At 42.2% G+C, this 21,858-nt stretch overlaps 1 protein-coding gene across 1 annotated transcript in view; it reads left to right on the plus strand.

Moving 5' to 3' along the window:
* LOC308106697 (neural-cadherin) overlaps nt 1-21,858 on the plus strand; it is a gene marked incomplete at its 3' end in the record, with an annotated part of 401,833 nt that overhangs the window by 175,394 nt on the left and 204,581 nt on the right. Inside the window, 3 exon segments of the mRNA XM_080458585.1 lie at nt 7,122-7,294; nt 19,005-19,173; nt 21,098-21,268. Coding sequence (XP_080314711.1) covers nt 7,122-7,294; nt 19,005-19,173; nt 21,098-21,268 — 513 coding nt within the window.

Genomic DNA, 21,858 nt, shown 5'->3' on the forward strand with positions numbered 1-21,858 from the left:
CACCTTTTTTCCCTCTGAATGACTCCAAATCTTGACAAATTAAAACCAGAGGCTCCACTTTTTTAACCTTGCAAATGACAGAGTCTCAGGAATGCAATCAGTCCAGTCCTGACTACAATGGCTTGGAAACATTTGGATGGATTAAGAGGATATTTATGCAGATAGTCAAGGTCCCCTGAAGATAAATCCTGACCCTGGCGATACTCTGCCGCTGGCACTACACATTCCAACTGAAATCTGTCATCATCTGTCAGATAACTTGGCAACTTTATTTAGAGCATTGAAAAGATTTGCATTTAAATGAATACTTACTCTATTTATCTTTTGTGTCCACCTATTATCAACCCAGACTGCTTGCTCTTTCTGTGGCAAACAATTGTTCTAATTATAGTCTCATTGTACCTCTCACCCTTTTTTTTTTTTTCTTCTTCTTTTTTTTTTTTTTTTTAACAAAACACATTTTCTTGTAAGCCTGTTTCACAATGCAACCCCTATCAGCCCCAGCCTGGCTCTGTACAATGGCCTATTTGCATTTGTTCATTGTTCAGACCCAGAGAAAGCCATCCGGGCTACTGTCATTTTACAATATGAGCAAATTGCTTTTTTTAATTTTTGTCATAGTGAAGGTGTTCGGTGAGAAGGTGGGAGGCTTTGGCCTGACTACATCCACCAACTCAAATAGTCAACTGGAAACCAGCGATGGAATAACCGTCTGTAATTAAAAGGCAAACATGAAAGTGTGAGCAGAGCGAGGTGCAGGTGGAGATTTAGAGATTTTATCACCGAAGGGGAAATAAAGCCATTGTCAGGGTTGAAGTGGGAGGCGAACTGTCCTGAATAGACTCAGGCCCTGCTTACACAGCGTTCAGAGTGACGATTGTCCAATTGACAGCGTCCCGTTCGTTTCAGAAATGTTTCGCGATTACACTGCAATGTCAGAAACACTGAAAATGATGGAGTAAGCATGCGAGGCCACAAGTTGGTGCTGTTAGTTGTTTATTTTACAATGAAACCACACACACATGCATGCAGAAAACAATACACGATAAATGTTAACACGATGGAGGGTAGCTGACCTTTGTATGGACAGATGGTGTGAACTGGATGCTATCAACTATAAAAGTACCTATATGGATGATAAAACTAGAATACAGTCACGCCACTGTGAAATAAAAGTTCCAAAAAAGTGAAAGTTGCCGTGGATCCGAGTGCAGCTGTCTTGTCAACAGATGATTGTGATCTTTGGCCCCGTTTACACGTTTTTAAATGAAGTTACAAAACTGTCATTGTCATTTGCGAATGGTGCTCGGAGCCGCTGAAATACAACTTTTTGAAAATGGCTCCTAGGGTGGAACTTTTTGAAAATGCTTCCACTCTGTCTCTGTCGAAATGATGCAAAATGCAACTTTTTGAAAACCCTCTGACTCAGTGTCTGGAAACGAAGCTCCTGGTGCTGGTACTGTTCACCACGGCCGTGGTGGACGAGTTCTTCTGCACACGCTCAGTAGCTGGACAAAAATAAAGTTTCCTCCAGAGTGTCATGATTCCCAGTCCATATTCCCCGGGGACTTTTTACTTGAAAGCTTGTCTTGTATATGGTGTCTTAAAGTTAGAAGGGGAAACTGTCCTGGGTCAGTATTTGTTCTGGCGTTTTTTTCTTTTTCTTTTATTACCTAATTGATTTCTACCGCGCGAATATTCGACCTTATAGCACAGATAAAGACGTCATCACACTTCTATAGTCGGGCCTGTTTTCAATGGAAAGCACCTTTATAATGGGAATCATGGTCGTGGACTTGAATTTCATATAAAAGAAAGTTAAATGCATTCACATTATAATTAATGAAAATATATTGCAATAAAGGCATTCTAGAACCTATCTCACCCAATACTGCCGCTCGGTGAATGAACTAAAATGACTGTAAATGCATGCCATGGCACACCGGCAGCTGGCATAAGCAGCCTTCCATACATCTCCCCTGTAATTACCTCTTATGAATACGTTCAAATCAAATAACATAAAGTGGAAGGCCCCACACATTGAGGTCTGACTGCTCAAGCAGTTTGAGCAAGCAGTCAAACCAAGACAGAGGGACCAGTGAAGAAATCCAGACATCTGGTCAAAAACAGGTGAGATCCAAAAGTACTGAAGTGAAACTTGTACATGATCACTGGCAGGAGACTTTCAGGGATCGAGAGAGCCAAGGAGGATCTGAGGTTGTGGTCAGGCAATCAGCTGGAACAAGATCAGACATAGAGGGAATCGCAGCACCGTGCATGAAACATGGCTAAAAAAAAAAAAAAAATGACAGTCAAAGCTGGACTCTAGAATCACCGAATCCGGGACCAGAATCACAGATCTCTCCACTCCAGGATCACGGCAGTGTGTGCTGTCAGAGCGTCACAGTATATGATGGTGACAGTGGAGATTGAAATTCAAAATGCACAATAGAACTATCGCAGGGCTTTTGCTGAGTGAACCTGAGAGTCCGACTTCAGAGAACTGAGCAGGAGACGTTCAGGGATTTTGCCGTGTCCGTCCCTGTTACCGGAGGCATTTGTGTCTCAGTGGCAGAGGATATCAGAATTCTGAGCCTGCAGACTGCCTCGCGCTGTGCTCTGTGTAGAAACTGGGTCAGTTTTGCAAGGCAAACAGCTAATAGAACGAAACAAAGAGAACCAGCAGAGACGCTGCACGCATGCAGTTGATTTTTGTTAAACCACGGTGTCCCTATTTAGGAGAGAAATCACGCTCTCCTAATTATATCACATATTAATTATGTACCAAAGCCTTTTGCAAGACTTCCTCTTGGTTTTATCGGCACACATACTGCTGGCTGGTTGTAGCTTGAAGAGAAAACTTTTTTTTTTTTTTTTAATAGTTTTCTCAATCCTCCACTGCAGCGTTTTGTGAATAGTGTTTGTGTGGATGGTTGAGAGAGTATTTATGCATTTATGTGTTAGAACACAGTGTGCGCCTTTCTTCCAACTAAGCTCCCTCCTCTCACACTTCTACCGCTCTGAAACGGAATCATCCTTCTCCCTCTCTCTTTCCTTCCGTCCCTCTCTATTTTTATCTCTTCCCCTCGCGCACACGCAGGCACGCGCACACACACACACACACACACACACGCACACACACACCTACACACACCCTTAACCGTGAGAGGGGTGCCAGGGAAGCAGCCATTGTGACAAACACCTTGAGGCAGACACCCCCTCCGTGGCAGTCCTCCATCTCTTGTGCAACCAACAACGCACACACACACACACACACACACACACACACACATTTAGAGGGGACACACTGTACATGTGCAGTTCAAAGATTATGAGCTTGTTAACTTAAGCAGAACAGGAATTTTTCTTCTTTTGTTCCCCTTGTTTACTTTGTCGTTCGTTTCAAAACAGTCTTCTGCAAATTAATCATGCAGGTTCTTGTTGCACGCGTGTCACACCCACATACACAAGACGAGAGCGAGAGAGAGCGAAAGAGAGAGAGAGAGAGAGAGAATCCTGCATCTTCAGACTGTAATCTGTCTCATCAGTGGCTTTAGTCTGGTAAACAGAGATAGAGAGCTGGAGCAGTGCACATCCATACCAATCTATGATACATGAACATATGATTCCAATTCCGGGGTCTCTTGTGAAACAGCAATCAAATGAACATATGACAGCGATAGCACCTGCCCCCTGCCTCTGAAGATAAGGAGGATATAATAAGCGTGTCCACACTTTGAGCCCACACACACTCGCGCACAAACGCGCTCACACAAAGTAAACAGAGCAGCAAAGGGTGAGATGAATACAGAGTGGAGGAGAGTCATTCAAAGCGAAGAGTAGGATGCAGATGAGACGCCTACACCAGATTGAAGGAGAGCGCCATGGAAAGAGAGAAACAGAAGGATGAAAAGGCATGCCAGAACGATACTGAAAGAGAATACCAATTTAATCAATTGAACTGTTGACATGTTGTGTTGATCATCATTAATTAAGGAAAAAGAAAACCGTCTTAGGGCAAAAATCTTAACTTCTTGGCCAGCAGAGGCTCATCATCGTGGTTTTTTTTGTTTTCCTTTTTGTTTGTTGTGGGTTTTTACCTTCCTTGTGTTTCACGTCATCACCAGTCACTTTATGAGGTACAGCTTTGTAACTGAATGTATTTAGGCATAACGGCATTTTGAAGATTAGCTGCTTAAGATCACAGCGAGCATGAAAATGAAAGAAATCGTAATGTATGTTTCTTTAAACTTGGCATACACCAACCCCACTTTTTCAAGGAATGAGTATTAACCTTGAGTTACTTCCTGATTCCGAGTACCAATAGGGATACTTATTAAAGACAAGTCAAATCAATAGAGCACCGTTCAGACACAAGACAATTCACCATGCTTTACAAAGAAATAAAAAGAAATACATTAAATGCCCTTTAGCCTATTCTATACTCCATACGCAGACGACATGCAAAAGATATGTGTTGCGTGAACCACCACAGCGTGTGTCGACAGTACGTCACCTCCAACAGCTTCGAAGGCTCCAGGATGCGACTGCATCTACAGTAGCATAGCCCAGTGTGTAGCGTCTATCTACGCACGGCGCGACTCCACTGAGCAGTTAAACTATTGAGTGACATCAGGCTAACTCTTCTGGTCCAAATGTCTCTGCTGATGAAGTTGCTGGTGTTGTACAAACTGTCTTTTTCCTCCTCTTGATATTTTGTCAGAGCATCATTTACAGTCTGTCTTATTTTTCTCATTCTCATTAATATCAAAGAATCTCCAAACCGCCGACATCGCTCGTCCACCTGCTGCTGATGATGCTGACGGATGACGTGATACCCGCCGAGTTGTATCAGGGATCTTATGAGTACAAGTACTTTGTGCAGGATCAGACCTGATACCCAATACTGGGATTCGTATCAGTGCATCCAGATTTGAAATCGCTGTCGTATTTCAGAAACTGCTGGTTAACTTGGATTTTCACATACAACTGTCTCTAAAACTCGCAGGGAACCATCCAAAAGAACAAAATCTAAAAAAAGTCGCGTGTGAAGCGGATTTTTGGGACTTTGTTGATGCCGAACATCAGAGAACGGACCGACTAGTTGTAGATGATAGAAAGACAACAGGAACTCATGCAAAGTGGATTTGTTGAACCAACAGCTCTGAGGAAAGTGTCCAGCATCCTAGTGAATCTACGTCAAAAAAAGAAGAGAGTTCTGAAAGCAAAAGTTGGTCCATCCCAGCATTAGCAAGGTGTCACTAACAGAAATTGGCCGACTGGTTTCCCTGAGTCCTCGCCACTTCACCGCTAATGGGCAGCAAGTTGCATCCAGCCCCCCAAACCCTGACTTATCTAGCATTTCTCTGACCTATGTGAGTCCTTGTCCTTCAATTGTCTGTGTCAGTTTGCATCTGACAGTTGTGTCCGTTTAAGGAAATCGCCCTCATGTTTAAAATTATATATTTTTTTTTTCTCTTGAAATTACCAGAAACCAAACAGGAGCACACTGCAGGTAGCAAAGCCTGTTTTCTCTTCATGAGAGAATCAGTGGACTGATTAGCATAATAATACCTGAACTACAGCTTTCACTATTCCATCAGCAGAGCAGCTGGTGACTATATGCATCGATCAGGCACAGAATTTAAATCACTAAGGGACAAAGTTAAAAACCTTGCTTATCGCATTATGGCTCCTCTCATTTGGTGTGAAGTCTACATTCATCCATGGAGACATTACAATTTAGCTATTCCGTGCCATTAGGCTTATGTTTGCCTATCATAGACCTGTCAGCCTCACGCTCTGACCTCTATACTCTTCAGAAGATTGCCCGACAATATATCGGTTACAACATTTCTGCTAAATTACAATGCTTAGTTTACCTTGTTCAATGCTTGTGGGTAGCTTCCGAGCTTGATACGCTGGGTTTGCTGGTTCAAGGTGCTCTCCTGAGAGTTAACTCTGGCAGCTCCGATGTTCCCGCATATTGTTTTCAATATGGCTGCATGCAGGCATGTTAGCATAAAACCTGTGGCGTCCAACATATTGAAGTTCAGTGGCAACATGCAGCCCGATTTCATTTTGAGACCGGACCGGCAAAATAGAGCCGTGATAACTTTTAAATTTGAATTCTAAAATGTGTCTTTGTCTCTGCGCAGAGTATACGTGATTGGAAATGTCTATATTTTTACAAAACCAAACAATTCTGTATGATCTCAAAATAAAGACACTTTTAATGAAACCTTCGGGTGCAAAATACAGTGAAACGTCCAGAAAAATGTTCCTATCGCTCTTGCATTTTGGGTGTTTTTACAAACTCCCCCTAACAGCATGGTTTTAGCGCTAGTTTGATTGCAACCAGCTTTCATGGCAGCATCACTGATATTTCAGCTCAGGTCTCGATGTTGTGTTGTGTCTCCATTCTCAAAAGAATTGTTAAAACAAAATCATTGTTTTCTTTGGAAGTTTTACAGTTGTTTGGTGGTTTGACGGGTTGGAGCTCTTTGCGGGCCTTTCGTTTGACATAAACAATAATTTAATGCGGTTTTTACGGCATGTATAAGCCTATTAACCAGTTGAGTGGCTTGTACATCCAGATCTGCTGGAGTATTGCCAGTGCCTATGAAGTTTTGCTGTTCTTGTGAATAAGTGGTGTGATAATTTAATTAATAGTGAGAAAGTAACACAAGAACAGCTTCACCAAATGTGCAAACACTGTTTCTTTTAAAAAAAACTGGAAAGCTGCACAAATCCCAATAACTACTAGAATTACAAAAAGCACACCAAATTAAAGCTGAGGTCTCAGTATGATGCTTCAGGACGAATGAGTGAGGGTGAGATCCAAACACCACGAGCAATACTGAATATCACATCTGTGTCATGCAGCGGCTTGAGAGGGCAACCTCGTCTGTGTGTGTTGCTTTATTGTGGTCTGTATGATTGATTGGATGTGCTGGGTGAGGAAGGTTACGCATAGAAGGTAAAAAAAAAAGATCTGAGCAATGTTCCACTGACCCATCAGTGTAAACGTTGGGGCAGTGGCTCGTCCCGAATGTACAGTAACATTAACATTAGACATCAGAACGTGTGCTAACTGCTGCCGTCACTCTTTTGGGTTTCAGGTCTGATCCGGCTGCGCTCCAGCCCGCCTCCTCGCCTCCAGGGTGTTGAGTACGTCCTGAACGTTACCGCCACGGATGACAATGCCTCGGGCGGCCCACAGGCCCTGTCATCCACGGCGCAGGTCATCGTCGGAGTGGACGACGTGAATAACAACAAGCCCGTCTTCGAGAAGGTATGACTGCCAGTCACTTGTTGCTTCTCCTTTATACTTCTCCCTTTTCAAAATAAAAGGTTTTTTTTTTTTGATCTTGGACTTCTTTTGTCACTCTCCATCACTCCTACGTATTCCCTTCTTTGTCTTTCTGTCTCCTCTATTCATTAGCCTCTATCACTCCTCTCTAGAGGAGCGATTAGTGAGGCTGACCCTCGTCTCCACTCTCTCATCTCTCTCCTACATCATCTCTTGGTCTTTTAATTAAAGCTTTAAGGAAAGTGGGAGGCATCCCGGCAAACCCACTTGAGAGAGACCCCATCTCCACCTGCTTTTAAAGTTCAAACAAAAAAAAGAAAAAAGAAATCATCCATGTTTCAGTTTCAAATGGGGGGACTTTTCAAATCCCCCCAGAGGAATCATGAGCCGAGATTAAGAGCAGAGAGGTTTGGTTGTGGTGGTGGGGCTTGCTGGGTAAACCTTGTTCCTTCTCTCAGGGGATGAGAATGAACGCCATGTGCTTCTCGTTCTGCTTCGCTTCTTAGAGGGGAAGGGGGGAAAAAAAAGAAAACAAGGAAACAGGGACTGGCGGTGAGCTGAGGGCCCAGAGAAGAGAAGGATTCCCGATCTGCTGTATTTTATGTGCTCCGTGCGCACAATCGTCTCTCGCCGGAATCTTCTGCAGGCATCACACTCCGAGTGTCTGATACCATCTCTGCTCTCTGCCGGTGGGACGAGGATTGCGACAGACAAAGATCCCCTGCAGAACTCCCGTGTGACTTGTTTGAGTCAAAGAAACAATTAAAAAACTCTGGGGTAAAAAAAAAAAAAAAAAGCTCACTGAAGGTAAACAACAATCAGCAGCTGAGCAATCACAGCACTGTTTACACAACAACGGTGCTCAGATCCACTGACAACACAACTTTATGACAATCGCTCCCAGGGTGGAACTTTTTGAAAATGCTCCCATCTCCATGGATACGAGTGAAAAACGTAACTTTTCGGAAACGCTGCCACTGCACATGGCACCATGGCCGTAGTAACTAGTAGTCATGTGCATGCTAAGTAGAAGGACAATCAGAACAATGTTTCCTCCAGAGTGTCATGACTCCCAGTCCATCTTCTCCTGGGACTTGGTAGTTTTATGGTTGACGGTCACTGTATGGTAATGATTAGTGCGTATTGTTCTCTGCTGCACGCGTTTGTGTGACTTCATTACAAAAACAAACAGCAGCTCCAACACATGGTCCGACATGCTAACTATATGGTTTTCTGTGTTTCTGCTGTTGACGAGTAAACCGCCAATCGTTTTGAAAGCATAGCCGTGTGAACGTGAACATTTTCTGAAACGAAAAAGGAAGAACAAAGCATTTTCACTTGAAACATCTTGTGTCACAGCCCCAATAGCAGGACACGCATGACTGATAACCTGCATATCTAAAAGTAAAAAAAAAAAAAATGGATTTAGATAAAAGGTCCACAAAGATGGTGTGTGTTTGTTCAGTCAGCACAGATTTTGGAGGTTGTATTTGGTGTTTTCTGTGTCGTTAGAAGCCAGAAGCAGGACAGTGGAGCAGAATCCCCCTTTTATGTTGTTTTGATGCCCAGTATTATAAGACGGTGTAAAGTCTCTGAAATGCAGGCCTGGAGCACTAAACCAAGACACATGCACGCAACCATGCACGCACACACGCACACACACACCTCCCAGATGGGATCCTGCACTTCTTGGTCGCATAAATTTCAGATTACAGTCACACAGGCGCAGATTACATTTATTTATTAACCTTTAATATTCCTGTGACCTGCTCTCGTACCGTCTTTATTGACTTACATTTTTCATATATCTGCTGGTAAATAAAACAGGATGGGGTTTGTACTGTGCTGTACAGGAACAGCAGAAAAGAAGAAGCACAGCAAGCACCTTTCTTGATGGCGAGAATATTAAAAGTGTAATAAAACAAAACCAAGGTTTTTAAAGTGGGAGGGGTCACACAGTTTCAGGACAGGCTTGACGAATGGCAAAAAGAAATTAGAACATCAGTTTGCAAAAGAAGCTTGTCTGTGTGAACAGTGCAGGGTGTAAAACTCTGCCGTGGGAATAAGTCACTGTAGCTTCCAGTCCTCCAACCAGCAAACATATTTAGACATTCCCTGTGATAACATCTGTTCGTATGTGTCTTTGACTCTGGTAACACGACAGTGTTTCAAGTGGAAATGCATCATTTTAAAAATGTCTGTGTCAGATAAGTTTCGCGTTTACATGGCAACATTTTGAAACCCATGTCCATTTCTATCAGAAAGACGGGAACGCTGATAATGTAGTTAGCATGTAGGACCACAAGTTGTTGCAGTTTGTTTTGTTTTTTTACTGAAACCACACACACACACGCGTGTTGCAGAGAACAATCCGCTCAAAACATTATCAATGGGAGTACACAAACAGTCATATGGACAGATTACCAAGTTGGATTCTTATTACAGTGACTGTCAAAAATAAAACTTCCAAGTCCCAGGAGAATATGGACTGGGAGTCATGACACAACGGAGGAAACATTGATCTGATTGTTAAGCTCCTGAGCATGTGCACAACTACGAGTTGCTATGGCCGTGGTGACCATGCACAGTAGCAGCGTTTCCACAGTATGCACAGAACATTTTCAAAACGTTTCAACTTCAAGCCATTTTCAAAAAGTTACATTTTCAGTGGAGCCGAGCACTGTTGTTGTGTTAACGGACACCCAAATTGCAATGAAACGTTCTCGTTTTTACTTGAAAATGTTGTCGTGTGAACAGGGCCTCTGTTCTCAAGAGTGACTCACTACACCATCTTTTGATAAGAAATCCTATTACAAGACTGTGTGGCCTGTTGCTAGCTGGTTACCAACGCACAATCCACATTGGTCTTGCAATTCAATTATTGGCGCTCAATTTGATGGTTTCTCCTGTATTTTAAAATCTGACACTTACTTTTTTCATATTATGTTGTTAAGCTATGCCAGCTTGTAAAATAGATTAAGTATTACATTAAAATATATTATTGGGTGTAACACCAGAGAATGAGTCCTGACGTATATTAACAAGTAACTTACATCACCAGTGAGCCTAATAATGACTAAGACTCAATACGCTAGACACCACCATATGTGGAACTGAAGCTCATCTTTACTTTCAAGAAAGAAAAAAAAAATTCCAAATGCCCCCCCCCCCCCCCCCCCCCCCCCCCAAAAAAAATGTTTTACTGGGAAGTCCAAAAATCATAGAACACAGACTCAGGCCACGTTTCCACATACCTGGGCGTAAAAAAAAAAATATTTCCCTCTCTACGTTTAAAAACCCCCCCAAAAAAACAAAAAAACTTAATTCACACAGACCCACATATACACCTGGTTCCAAACACAGAGAAATATCACAGTTTTTTCAACTACCCGGGTACATGTAAACGTGCCCTGAGCCAATGCAGCGTTATCCACAAGAAACACAGGAACACAGACTGTGATGCTGACCACACAGGAACCCAGAAACAGACAAACAAATACATACCCCAGTCACCAGGTGAAGACAATTACACACCCACACAGGTGAAACACATCAGGACGGAGAGCAGCAATCAGACACCAGGAGGGGAAATCAAGGAGCTTGAAACCAGAGACAGAGTTAGAATTTCAAAATAACACAAGTAACTAAACCTGAACCAATGAAAAACAAGCATTTCTTTCAATTATAGGAATAATCCAAAGTAGCAGGGCATGTTTGCATGAAAGTCTTTAAACTCAGCAAATCCAAACTGCCCAGTCTGAAAAATGTCATAATATCTTTTTGTTTCGATGTATTCAGGAGTATTTTGGCATTCAAATATAGAGCAACACTAAAATAAAGGCAAGTGAGGATCCACTAATTCACACTTTGCCTGAGGGGAGGCTCAGAGACTGAGACTTTGAAAAGCTCTGCACTAAAACAACATGAAACTCGGTGAAAACACGCCTGATTTCTCACAGTGGTTACACCAGCAGGCTAAGCGGCGCGATAAACATTGATTCTGAGAATGCACTTGGCTCCATGACAAGTTTGGCCATTAGAGAATTTACACGTAAGACTTCTGACATCCCCGTTCCTCCAATTTGTTGTGCTGGCTCATCTCCTGTGGCCACCGAGGGACAAACTGAATTTAAAGACGAGTTGAAAGAAGACTGCAATCGCTACAAACATCTGTGTGAGGGATTCCGGGACTTGGAGCAAAGGGACGTGTCGATGCATGACCATAGCATGACCTGCTTGTGTGTATCGAACTCACTTTTCAAGGAAGCAATCTTAAATTTTAAAGGGTCTAATTTGGTATTTGGGGATTTATTTGGCGTATATTTAGTAGGCCATGGGAATAAACGGAATATCTTCGAGTTGAACAATCACGGTGAGGACTTTGGGAATTGTGGATTGTCTTTGAAATAACGTAAAATTATTCATATACTCGAAACTTGTGTCAACTTCTTTTTTACCGTTGACCATATCGGAACTTACAAGACAACTACAGAATGAAGTTGGCTTCATTTGTATAAACCAGGTTCAGGACCAAACCCACTTCTTCATAAAGCCACTGCAGATGTTGACTGGCAACCGTAAACACCCACAGCTGTCTCATTTTTCAAGTAAAGGAACATCAATTCAGAGGAAGGGCCACGGCTTATGTCCAACCTCCAACTTGCTGGTTTTAGCTTTCAGATTTGTTTTAAATTTACTTTAAGCTGATTTGAAATTGAAATACTATGATCTATTCCATCATGTTGGGGCTGGAATACCAGCCCCAATATTAAAAAAAACCCTGTTATGGTTTGCTGGAAGGTGGAGTCAAGATGCCAGAAACTGCCATTGGTGGAACAAGAGCTCATTTTATTAAAACAGGAAAAACAAAACCACCAAAATTCCAAAAGCACAAAATCCTGGAGATGACAGGAGACTGACACTGAGACACTGGAGAACAAGCCACTCAGAAACGAACCAATAACACAGAAGATACTCTGTCAATATCGGACAAAACACATCAGGGCAGGGGGCAGCAATTAGACATGAGGAAGGGAAATCAAGGGACCTGAAATGAAACTCACAATAACACAATAAATTTAATTAAATGTGTACCATGAAAACTCTCGTAGTGCTAAAGAGATGGATGTCATCCCAGCTGCTGTATGTTCTTGTATCAATCGCTTGGATAACTTCAGCATGATTCATTCTCATTGACTAACCACTTGTGAACCATCGCACTATCTTTGATTAATTACAGGCCTTCATCCAAGTCTGTGTATCTTCCTCCTCTCTGTGGTGTCTATTTAAGACGTAACGCGGAATGAAGAAGCATGGACTTCTATCGTTCAAGCTTTGTTGCATGATAGAAGAGAGAGGGGACCAAGGAGCGGACCAACAGAGAGTGACATGAAAGAGGAACATGAGATTGAAAAAAAAAACAGTCCTTTTGTCATTAACTAGGTGTAAGTATCAGGAGCACTTGGTGATTGGTTCCTTTCCTTTGTCTCTGTGGCACATCTGCATCAATGCTCCAGTGAGATGGAAGAAGATAGTGGCGACGCATCAGGAATGAAAGATTAGAGACGAGAGAGAAAGTGGAGCCTGCTGGCAGTTGAGGTGGTGTCTATCATGAGGACGATAAAACACTTGGTGTGTGACAGGTTCAGTCATTGACAAAATCTCTGAGAACACAGATCAAGCTTCCATGTGTCGCATCAGTGAACAGAAAGTGCTGCATACATTTTCATTTTTGCTGACTGAGAGAAGCAGAAATGCACATTAAAATGGTACTCCGCAGCTTTTATTGACTAATAACTTGTTAGAACATATCTGCATCGGCCCAAAATGAACACTTCAGCTGATAAAATGGTGCTTTAATTATGCCTAAATGTGTCAGAATTGCCTGAGGAAGAAAATAATCATCCAAGCCCGTTTCTGTGTGGGAGGAATTTTAGAGTTTTGCTCGGGTAATGGTCTTATATAAAATATATAGCTATGGCATGTTTTAGACTTAAACAGTAATGTTTTATGTCTGACACTGCCAGAAGAGACAAAAAAAAAAAGAAGAAGAGTAGGCATACAATGCTTGATGCACTACTGGCGACACTTGACTCCTTCTACAGTTCCATAATAAAATTTTTTAAAAAAGACATATAACGACAAAGAACATTACAAATAAAGAATTCAACATTAACTGGAATGAGGATGAAAGGCATTTGGCCCAAAAATAGATGATAAACAATATATTATAAGGGGGAATAAGAAAAAAACTCAGTATTAGTTGACCTGCACATATAAACCATGTAGATGACGGAAACGTTGCTACTGTGTATACGCACCACGTCGGTAGTAAATGGTGTACACCTGCGCGAGTAGATGGACAATAACAACTATGGTGGCGTCCAGAGTAACAATCCAACGTGGTCGTCTGTCCATACGAATGTACTCCAATAGTTGATGTTTAGAAGTTATTGTTCTCTGCTGCATTTGTGTGTGGTTTCATTACAAAGACAACCAACAGCACCCACTATTGGGCGGACATGACAACTGCATTGTCTTCAGCATGTCTGCCATTTCTGTGTGAACGGACATCATTTTCAAAACATTCCCTGAAAGAAAACGCAACACAATCTATTTTCTTATGAAACGTTGTCGTTTAAACAGGATCCAATATCCCACTTTTACCTTGTGGACTGTCAAGAGAAGACAGCGGCTCTGCAATGGTCAGCCCGTGGTGGTGATTGATTTTTGATGTGTGGGAACAGGTACAACCTTACAAACAACAGACTTGCTGCCAGGCAGGCTGATGATGAACACTTTTTGAAGAGCTTCAGGGCATACTTTTCTTTTCTGGACTTGATTACTGTCAAATCGCTGCGTGTGTGCTTGTGTTCAGTGATCACTAATTTACCCCACTTGACTTCACCTTGTTTCGTCGAATGCACATCTTGCTGTTTCACTACAATTACCCACAATACCGGTAAAAGCAATGACAAACGAACTGACTAAGCTTGATTATCTCATTACAATATGAGGCCTGACAGTGGGGTGGTTAATGACAAGCAGCTGATCTTGAAGTTGATGTGTGGAGGAGTGATTGCATCGGCACGTGTGATCGTGTCAGAGTATCTCTAAAACAGTGCATCGTCTCCGGTTCGAATGTATTCACCACCAAAGGTGATTCAAGGCTGATTCCTAACTCATTCAAATGCATCTATTGCTATAACCGTGCAGCAATAGAATAAGGGCCACTTTACACAATGATTTTAAGTTAAACCACAAGACTTTTGTTGTGCTTTGGGTGTCCATGTACGTGACAAAATGATCAGAACCACTGTAAATGCAACTTTTATAGTTGACAATCACCATAAAAACAATCCAACTTGGTCGTCTGTCCATTCTAATGTATGTGTACTCCCATTGTTAATGTTTATAGCGTAATGTTCTGTGCTGCATGTGTGTGTGGTTCCATGACAAAAACAAACAACACCACCAACTAGTGGCTCAACATGAAAACTCCATCGTTCTCAGCGTTTCTGCCTTTCCTGTGTAAACTGACATCATTTTCAGAACCTCGCCATATAAATCCGAAACTTTTCTGAAAAAAACTACTCAAAAATCAAGGCATTTTCAGTTGAAATGCTGTAATGTAAACATGCCTTATTTCAAGAGTTTAGGAATTCAGTTCAACAGTAGATACATAAAGAAGAAGTTGAGGTATAATGAGGTGAGAAGGTTGGATTGGGACTTCTTCTCCAGCAGATGATATGTAACTCAGGATGGATGTTCCATTTTGGTTCCTGTTACTCTGACCTGCTATGGTCGACGGGAGGAACGGGGTAAGGGAGTAAGTCTGGACACACACAATGTGGGGATGCAGAATGAGAATATAAATGCGGCGAGTGAAGGTATACGAGGTGGGATAAAATGAGTATGAGAGTAATGCAAAATGAGCATGATTCAATAGGGTTAGGTAAAGTAGGGATGCAGGATGAGGATGCATGAGGGTGGTGAGGCGAAGGAAGGGAGTTGAAAGGGTGTCAGCCTCTTAGTTAATTGGATGAGGGGTTGACGTTAGGTCTTGCTTCCAATGTAATTTAAGCTGGAACAACTATATCTGACTATGTAAGGAAAGTGTCTTACTATGCATTGGAGCGTTTCTCTGGTAGCCATGCACCAATCAGACTGCCTGTGCTGTTTGCTCTCATTGAGCGTGTGACCAAAGGAGGAGGGCTTTATCTGATCAAACCTCTGATGATCTCAGCAGGATGCACTGCTAAAATGTAAATTGACAGAGATAGTGCTCTGTTGGAAAACTTTGCTTCTTGGCCATGCGTATGAAGTTACTCTCTTATGTCCTACTTACCTAAAAGAAAACGGTCCTCTCACCCTCCTCATGTTAACAGTTTCCTGATTGAAGTGGCCTCCTGCAGGCAGGATAACACATGTTGTGCTGCAGAACAAAAATAATTCAGGGCGTTGGTGTGGCCTTCTTATCCTCAGACTGAATCTTTGATGTGCTGAAAAATAAATGAGATCCGAAACTTTGTTACCCCGCACATGCTGTTGTGGTATCTAATACTGCATGTAATACATTAGTCCTTTTTTTCCCCTACAGGGCAGGAGTGTCAAACATAAGACCCGTGGGCCAAAACCGGCCCGCAACAGGCTCTAATCCACCGAACAAATTGTAAAAATTTCAAAGAAAACTTTGATTCTATCTTCAGAGTAATGACACAACACAACACTGAGATCCAAGCTGAGATATTGGTGATGCTGTCATGAAAGCTAGCGAACTCGCATTCGCCTCAAAGCCATGCTGTCAGGGGGAGTTTGTTAAAACGTGCATCAAGCAAAAGCTATAAAAGTTTTTGGGGACATTTCACCATATTTTGCACGAGAACGTTTCTTTAAAATTGTCTTAATGTTGAGATTGTAGTCATTTTTGGAAGCAATTGCTCAGTTTTGTGGAAACACTTTCATCACTACTGCTCTGCACGACAACAAAGAAGAACTTTAACGTTGGCATTTAAAGGTTTCTATGTGATTATTTTGCTGGTCCTGCCCACTCAAAATGAAATTGTTCTGTATGCGGCTCTCCCAATTAAAATGAGTTTGACACCTCTGTGTTAGAAGCAAGATTAAATGGACAGGCTTTTGGTTTGGATGTAAGTAACTTTGACATGTGCCAAACAGTGGTCAGCCAACAGGAGAGATTTTCTCCATACCTGCAACTCCTGTGAGTTGTCCCTGGTCAACAGAGGCCAATATCTATCGAAAATGGACCAAGGACCACTCACTGATTTCAGGGAGTGAAACCTGGTCGTCCAATCCAATAGAGCCACTGTCGCTCAAACACCAGCAGAAGTTAAGGCAAAGTGCCTCACAGCTTTTTGCTTAGGTGGCCACAATAATATGGCTGATTGGTGTACTTCACTTTAATCTTGGGGGAAAACCAGGGTTTTTATGGAACTTTGAAGACATTTTCTTGATTTAAACACAATCGGAGACTGACACTCAAATACACAAATGGTGAAGCTGCCCCAAGTTGACTTGGGATCCCTTTGACGTATAAACGGGCAGAAGCAAGGATGAACCTGCCGATACTGGGTTTGGAGAAGAACCCCACCGTCAAACATCCCGCTGTTTACTCTGGGCTGAATCACAAAAAGACGTTTAGAAAGAAAGCATGCTTTAATGAGGCATCTTATGGAAATTACTTTGCAACTTACCAACCGTCCGTTTCATACATTGCTCAACATCTTGGTCGAGGATCCAGTGGTAACTTGTCGGCAGTAGGATTAGAAGCTGCAAACATCCGAACTCAAGTCCCACCAACTGGACATCTTACTCCTCGATCTTGTGTTTAGCCTCGTTTCCACTGCGCAGTTTGTTCCGGCGCTATGGTACCGGATGGGTATTTGTGCGTTTTTTTCGTTTACAAAAGTAGTTGATGGTACCAAAAGTTCCATACCCAACCAATACCGTTTTCCGTCACCCTTCCGTTGGGGTACCCAGCACTACAGAATGGGACCGATAAGGGGGAGAAAAACACAGCCACCCGCTGATTGGTCAGTGATTTACGGAATTCTCAACAAGCCTATAATATTTAAATATCTCATTGGCCCAGTTTGAATCCTCTGTTGTTTACATTCTGCGGTTTGTGCACACTGATTGTTTTGTGAACTCTCTTTTTTTTTTTTTTCCGCAGCCACAGAGCTGCAGTTGCAACTCCTGCGTTGGTGCCGAGAGGCCCGAGATTAAGTTGCATAATGACGTCATTTACCTGCACCGTTTGCAACCCCGTCTATATTTTAAATGCACTCTCTGAGTTGGGTCTGGGTGCACTTTTCTTTACCATACTGTCTCGTCCCGTCACATTCTGTGCAGTGGAAACAAGGCTTTATTTCTGTACCTTCACAAGTTGAATGTCTCTGATGTTGCGTTGGAAGCGTGTATGATGAACCCGCCGTGCTTTCAATCCCCGCATAAATACCATTTGCATATTTGGCAACAGTTCCTTTCTCCTACTATTTTTGGCTTAATGAAATGGCTTGATTTAATCTGAAATACAGTTAAAATGTAATTTGTGCATGCACTCTATACATTATGCATGAATATAAATGTAGATCAAGTATTTTTTAATACTGTGGGAACTGTGGGTACTTCTTAAGCCTCGGTCCCACTGCACAGTACGTAGCGGAGCGGGGCGGGCCGGGACAGTATGGTGCTGGTGTAGAGATCCAAAAACCCAACAGGAAGTTGGTTATTTTGAAAAATGTGGTGGATTTTGGCCAGTTTGGGCCCAAATTCCTGACTTTTCTGGAGCGAACTCCTTGTAGGGAGTAATTTGAAATTATGTCAAGATGAGGCCTTTTAACAGAAAAGGGATTGGTCTTCCACTAAAGTCTGAGGGCGTAGCCCTGAACACGCCACAAAGTTTGATGTTTCGCCATGAAACAGGAAGTGCAGTGTAAACCGCTTGAACATGATCAGATAGGCCTCAAACTTTACAAGTAGCATCACAGTCCAGATCTGTTCATAGCCATATGAAGATAACAGCCATCGGTCATGGTGCCACCTGCTGGAAACGGGAAGTTACTAAGTAATTATTTAGAGCGATTTCCTCCTACCGGTTAATTTGCAAATGTTACTTATTTCATAGCAGTGTAACAAATCAATAGACATTGTTTTGTAGCAGGTCATTCAACGGAACCTATTTTAAACCCAGCCACAGTTATTATATGGTTTTTGCCTGAAAGCTAACAGTACTGTATACTGAGTGGCAAACTATCAACAGATTCAATATTTAGAAAAGCAGTGGAACAACAGCAAACACTCACTGAGCGAGAGGCTTTCTTGCACTTTTGAGCGGCTTGGTGGTGGGAAAGACTCGGCGACCCTTGAACCCATTACCAGCATTTTGAAAGGTTAAGCAAATGTATAAAATAAATAAATGGAAAAGGTGCAGGATGCAGGCAAGCCCACTTTCCTTCTGTGTTTGCAAATTAGCCTCCATGTTACTCAGTTTGTTCCACAAGTAAATGATCCTTCCGGTAATCTTCAATCCATCGTTTGAATGTAAATAACGCTGCACCTCATGCTTTCCATTCAGGTAGAATGAAGTATTGATCGAAGTTCCTCCAAACTCACAGAGATTCCGTCTTCTTTTCTTCCCACCCATCTTCTCTGCTGCTCTCCCTCTTCTCAGTGTCAGCAGTATCGAGAGAGCACCTCGGTCCTGGAGAACCAGCCGGCGGGGACGTTCGTTCTGCAGGTTCACGCCGTGGACGCCGACGAGGGCTCCAATGGCAGGGTCACGTACGGCTTCATGCACAAAGACTCCACCGTGCCGGCGTTCAGCATACATCCAGATACAGGTACCCCCCCCCCCCCCCCACACACACACACACACACACACACACACACACACACACACACACACACACACATTCTTCCATACATTCAAACACAAGAGCTTTTGATTCTCTGAAGTGTTTTGATTCAGGTTTGAATCCTTTAAGCGTCTGGAATAAATCGATGAGACAGTACATGAGGGGTGACACAAAGTTTATTTAAATTCAAAACTAACATGCTGAAGTTTGTTTTTAAATGTTAATAAAAATAAATCTACATTAAGAATCAGAGCCCAGAGCCATTGTGTTCAGAACAACTCCAATGTCTCCAGCCTTGTTTAATTGCTTCTATGTTTCACTTCATCCAGCAGAAACTGGATAAAGGAATTCTGAGTGGCAAGTTTTGCATTTACAAGTTTGTTGGCAATGTGTACAAGATTTTGAAGGTCTCAGCTGAAGACTATAGAAATCAAGCAGTGTTTTCAACAGGAGTTTGTTTTGTTTATCTTAAACTTAGTTTTAGAGAAATCTCTCTAAAAAAATTTACTTGTTGCCCCGGCTAAGCACAAAGAGTAAATGCATTTATGTTTTCTCCTTGGGATAGTGTCACGGTTGTACAAAATACTGTTGTAGTTGACTTAGATCCTAGATAAAGCTTGCTGGATTAAATGTTCACGCAATTAAAGTATGCTTTCCCACTGTGTTTTACAGGAGCTTTACTTAGCCTCGATTTTGATAATGACTTTTGAAGTGAAAACGTGAAGCGTTTTTTTTTCAGAAAAGTTTCACAGGTTTTTGGACGGGATTTCTGTTTCCACAAAAATGGCGGGAACGTTGAGAACAATGTAGTTTTCATGCTGGGCCACGAATTGGTGCCGCTGTTTGTTTTCGTAATGAAACCACACACACATGCAGCAGAGAGCAATGCGCTATAAACATTAACAATGGGAGCATGCAAGGCAGTGAAAATGTTCACATTTCACTTGAAAACATTGTCCTATCAACAGAGCCTTAGATTGTGCATTCAGTTTGTGTGCATTCCGTGGGTGATTTACTAAGAAAAAAACATAAGTAACACAAATAGGGGCATTTAAATCAGACTACAGATCCCATTTACGTGAGGATAATCGATATTGCTCCCATGTTGGTATCCTGGCATGCTGAGCTCAATCTAACATGAAAAAAAAAAAACGTATATATATGTGCAGGAAGTAATCATACATATTGGAGCTATACTGGGAGATGAGCTGTCACGAGGTCAACAATTTAGATACAACACAGAAATCATCAAACAGAAACTGTGATCAACCAGTTGAGGAAATGACTCTCATTATTATAATAATACCATCTCTGCGGAAGGTCTGCACCACATTTTCACATGTGGTAAAAACACCCGCAATCAGAGGTGACGTCCTTGCTGGTTTCTCTCTGCAAGAGCAGCTGTCATTTCCCACTTGGACACATCGGTACTGCTGTTACACTTCACAATGATGTGAATGTGTTCTTGTCACGTTAATGAAACACTGCACAGTTTCAAACACTCCTAAAGGAGATGGCATCTGACTTTTTTTACGTGAAGCTTGTAATTATCAAGTATTTTCATTCTTATCTCATAATTTTTTTTGCCAGATTTTAGAGTACAGTAGCATTATCAGTATCGCTCCACGACGTGCAGTAGTAAAACACTTCATCATACGGAATTTATTTCAGTTAAGTAAGAAATACTGTATAGTAAATCTCTTTGGACTTGGTGATAACTGCTTTTAAGAAAACAATTTTTTCACTTACTTGGCTTCTCATTAGCTCCTGTACTTAAAGTTGAGCTTCAAGCCATACAGAGTACCAATTTTAGCTTTAAATTGCATAGACTGCAGGGGACAGGAGCCTGGATAGTGTTCAGCATGATTTTCTGACTGTCTGATCGTCCTTGTTATCGCCGCCTCTCTAGGGGTAATTGTGACAGCCAGGAAATTTGATCGTGAACGCCAGCGGGAGTACGCAGTGACAGTGACAGCGACTGACCAGGCGGCTGACCCACTGATTGGCATTTGTCAGCTCAACATCCTCATCTTGGACCAGAATGACAACAGCCCAAAGTTTGAGAACATCCGATATGAATGTAAGTGAAGTTCACTGGCGAGTTGCGTGACTAAGGCTGGATGATGTGCTTCATGGTGATCGATACTGGTTATTTAGCAATGTGTTGAAAACAGGAAGGACAGACATGAGGATTGGAAGTATGATGGCTCTATGACTACATTAAAGCATCTCCGAAACTGCAGCTCTTGTGGGGTCTCCCTGCGCTTCATCGGTCGACATCAGGGATTTCAAACCTTTTTCTAGAGGGACCCAAATTGTTACCATTGTAAACATTGTCTTCCCCTTTAGTGCAGCTTACACTTTAAATGTAAATGCTTAATCGTAGTAGTTTTGTGATATGAATGATTTCAATATGGACTTGCCTATTTTTCAAACAGTGTTATACCTGTTTAAATCAGAAGGGCGTTGCGACCCGCCATGGATCTGTTGTGCCCACCAAGTCGGGGAATCACTGGCTTAGATCTTTCAAAAGAGGCCAAAAGGAAACAACTAAAATATTGAGTCTGTAACAGAGGGATGTATTGCCATAGCTCATTGATCCATATGGAGACTTCCCGGATTTCCTGCTGACATCTTGGTGCCAGATACCACAGCACCCCTTCAGATGTT

Source organism: Lipophrys pholis (genome assembly GCF_963383615.2).
Source record: "Lipophrys pholis genome assembly, chromosome: 2".
Lineage (NCBI taxonomy): Eukaryota > Metazoa > Chordata > Actinopteri > Blenniiformes > Blenniidae > Lipophrys > Lipophrys pholis.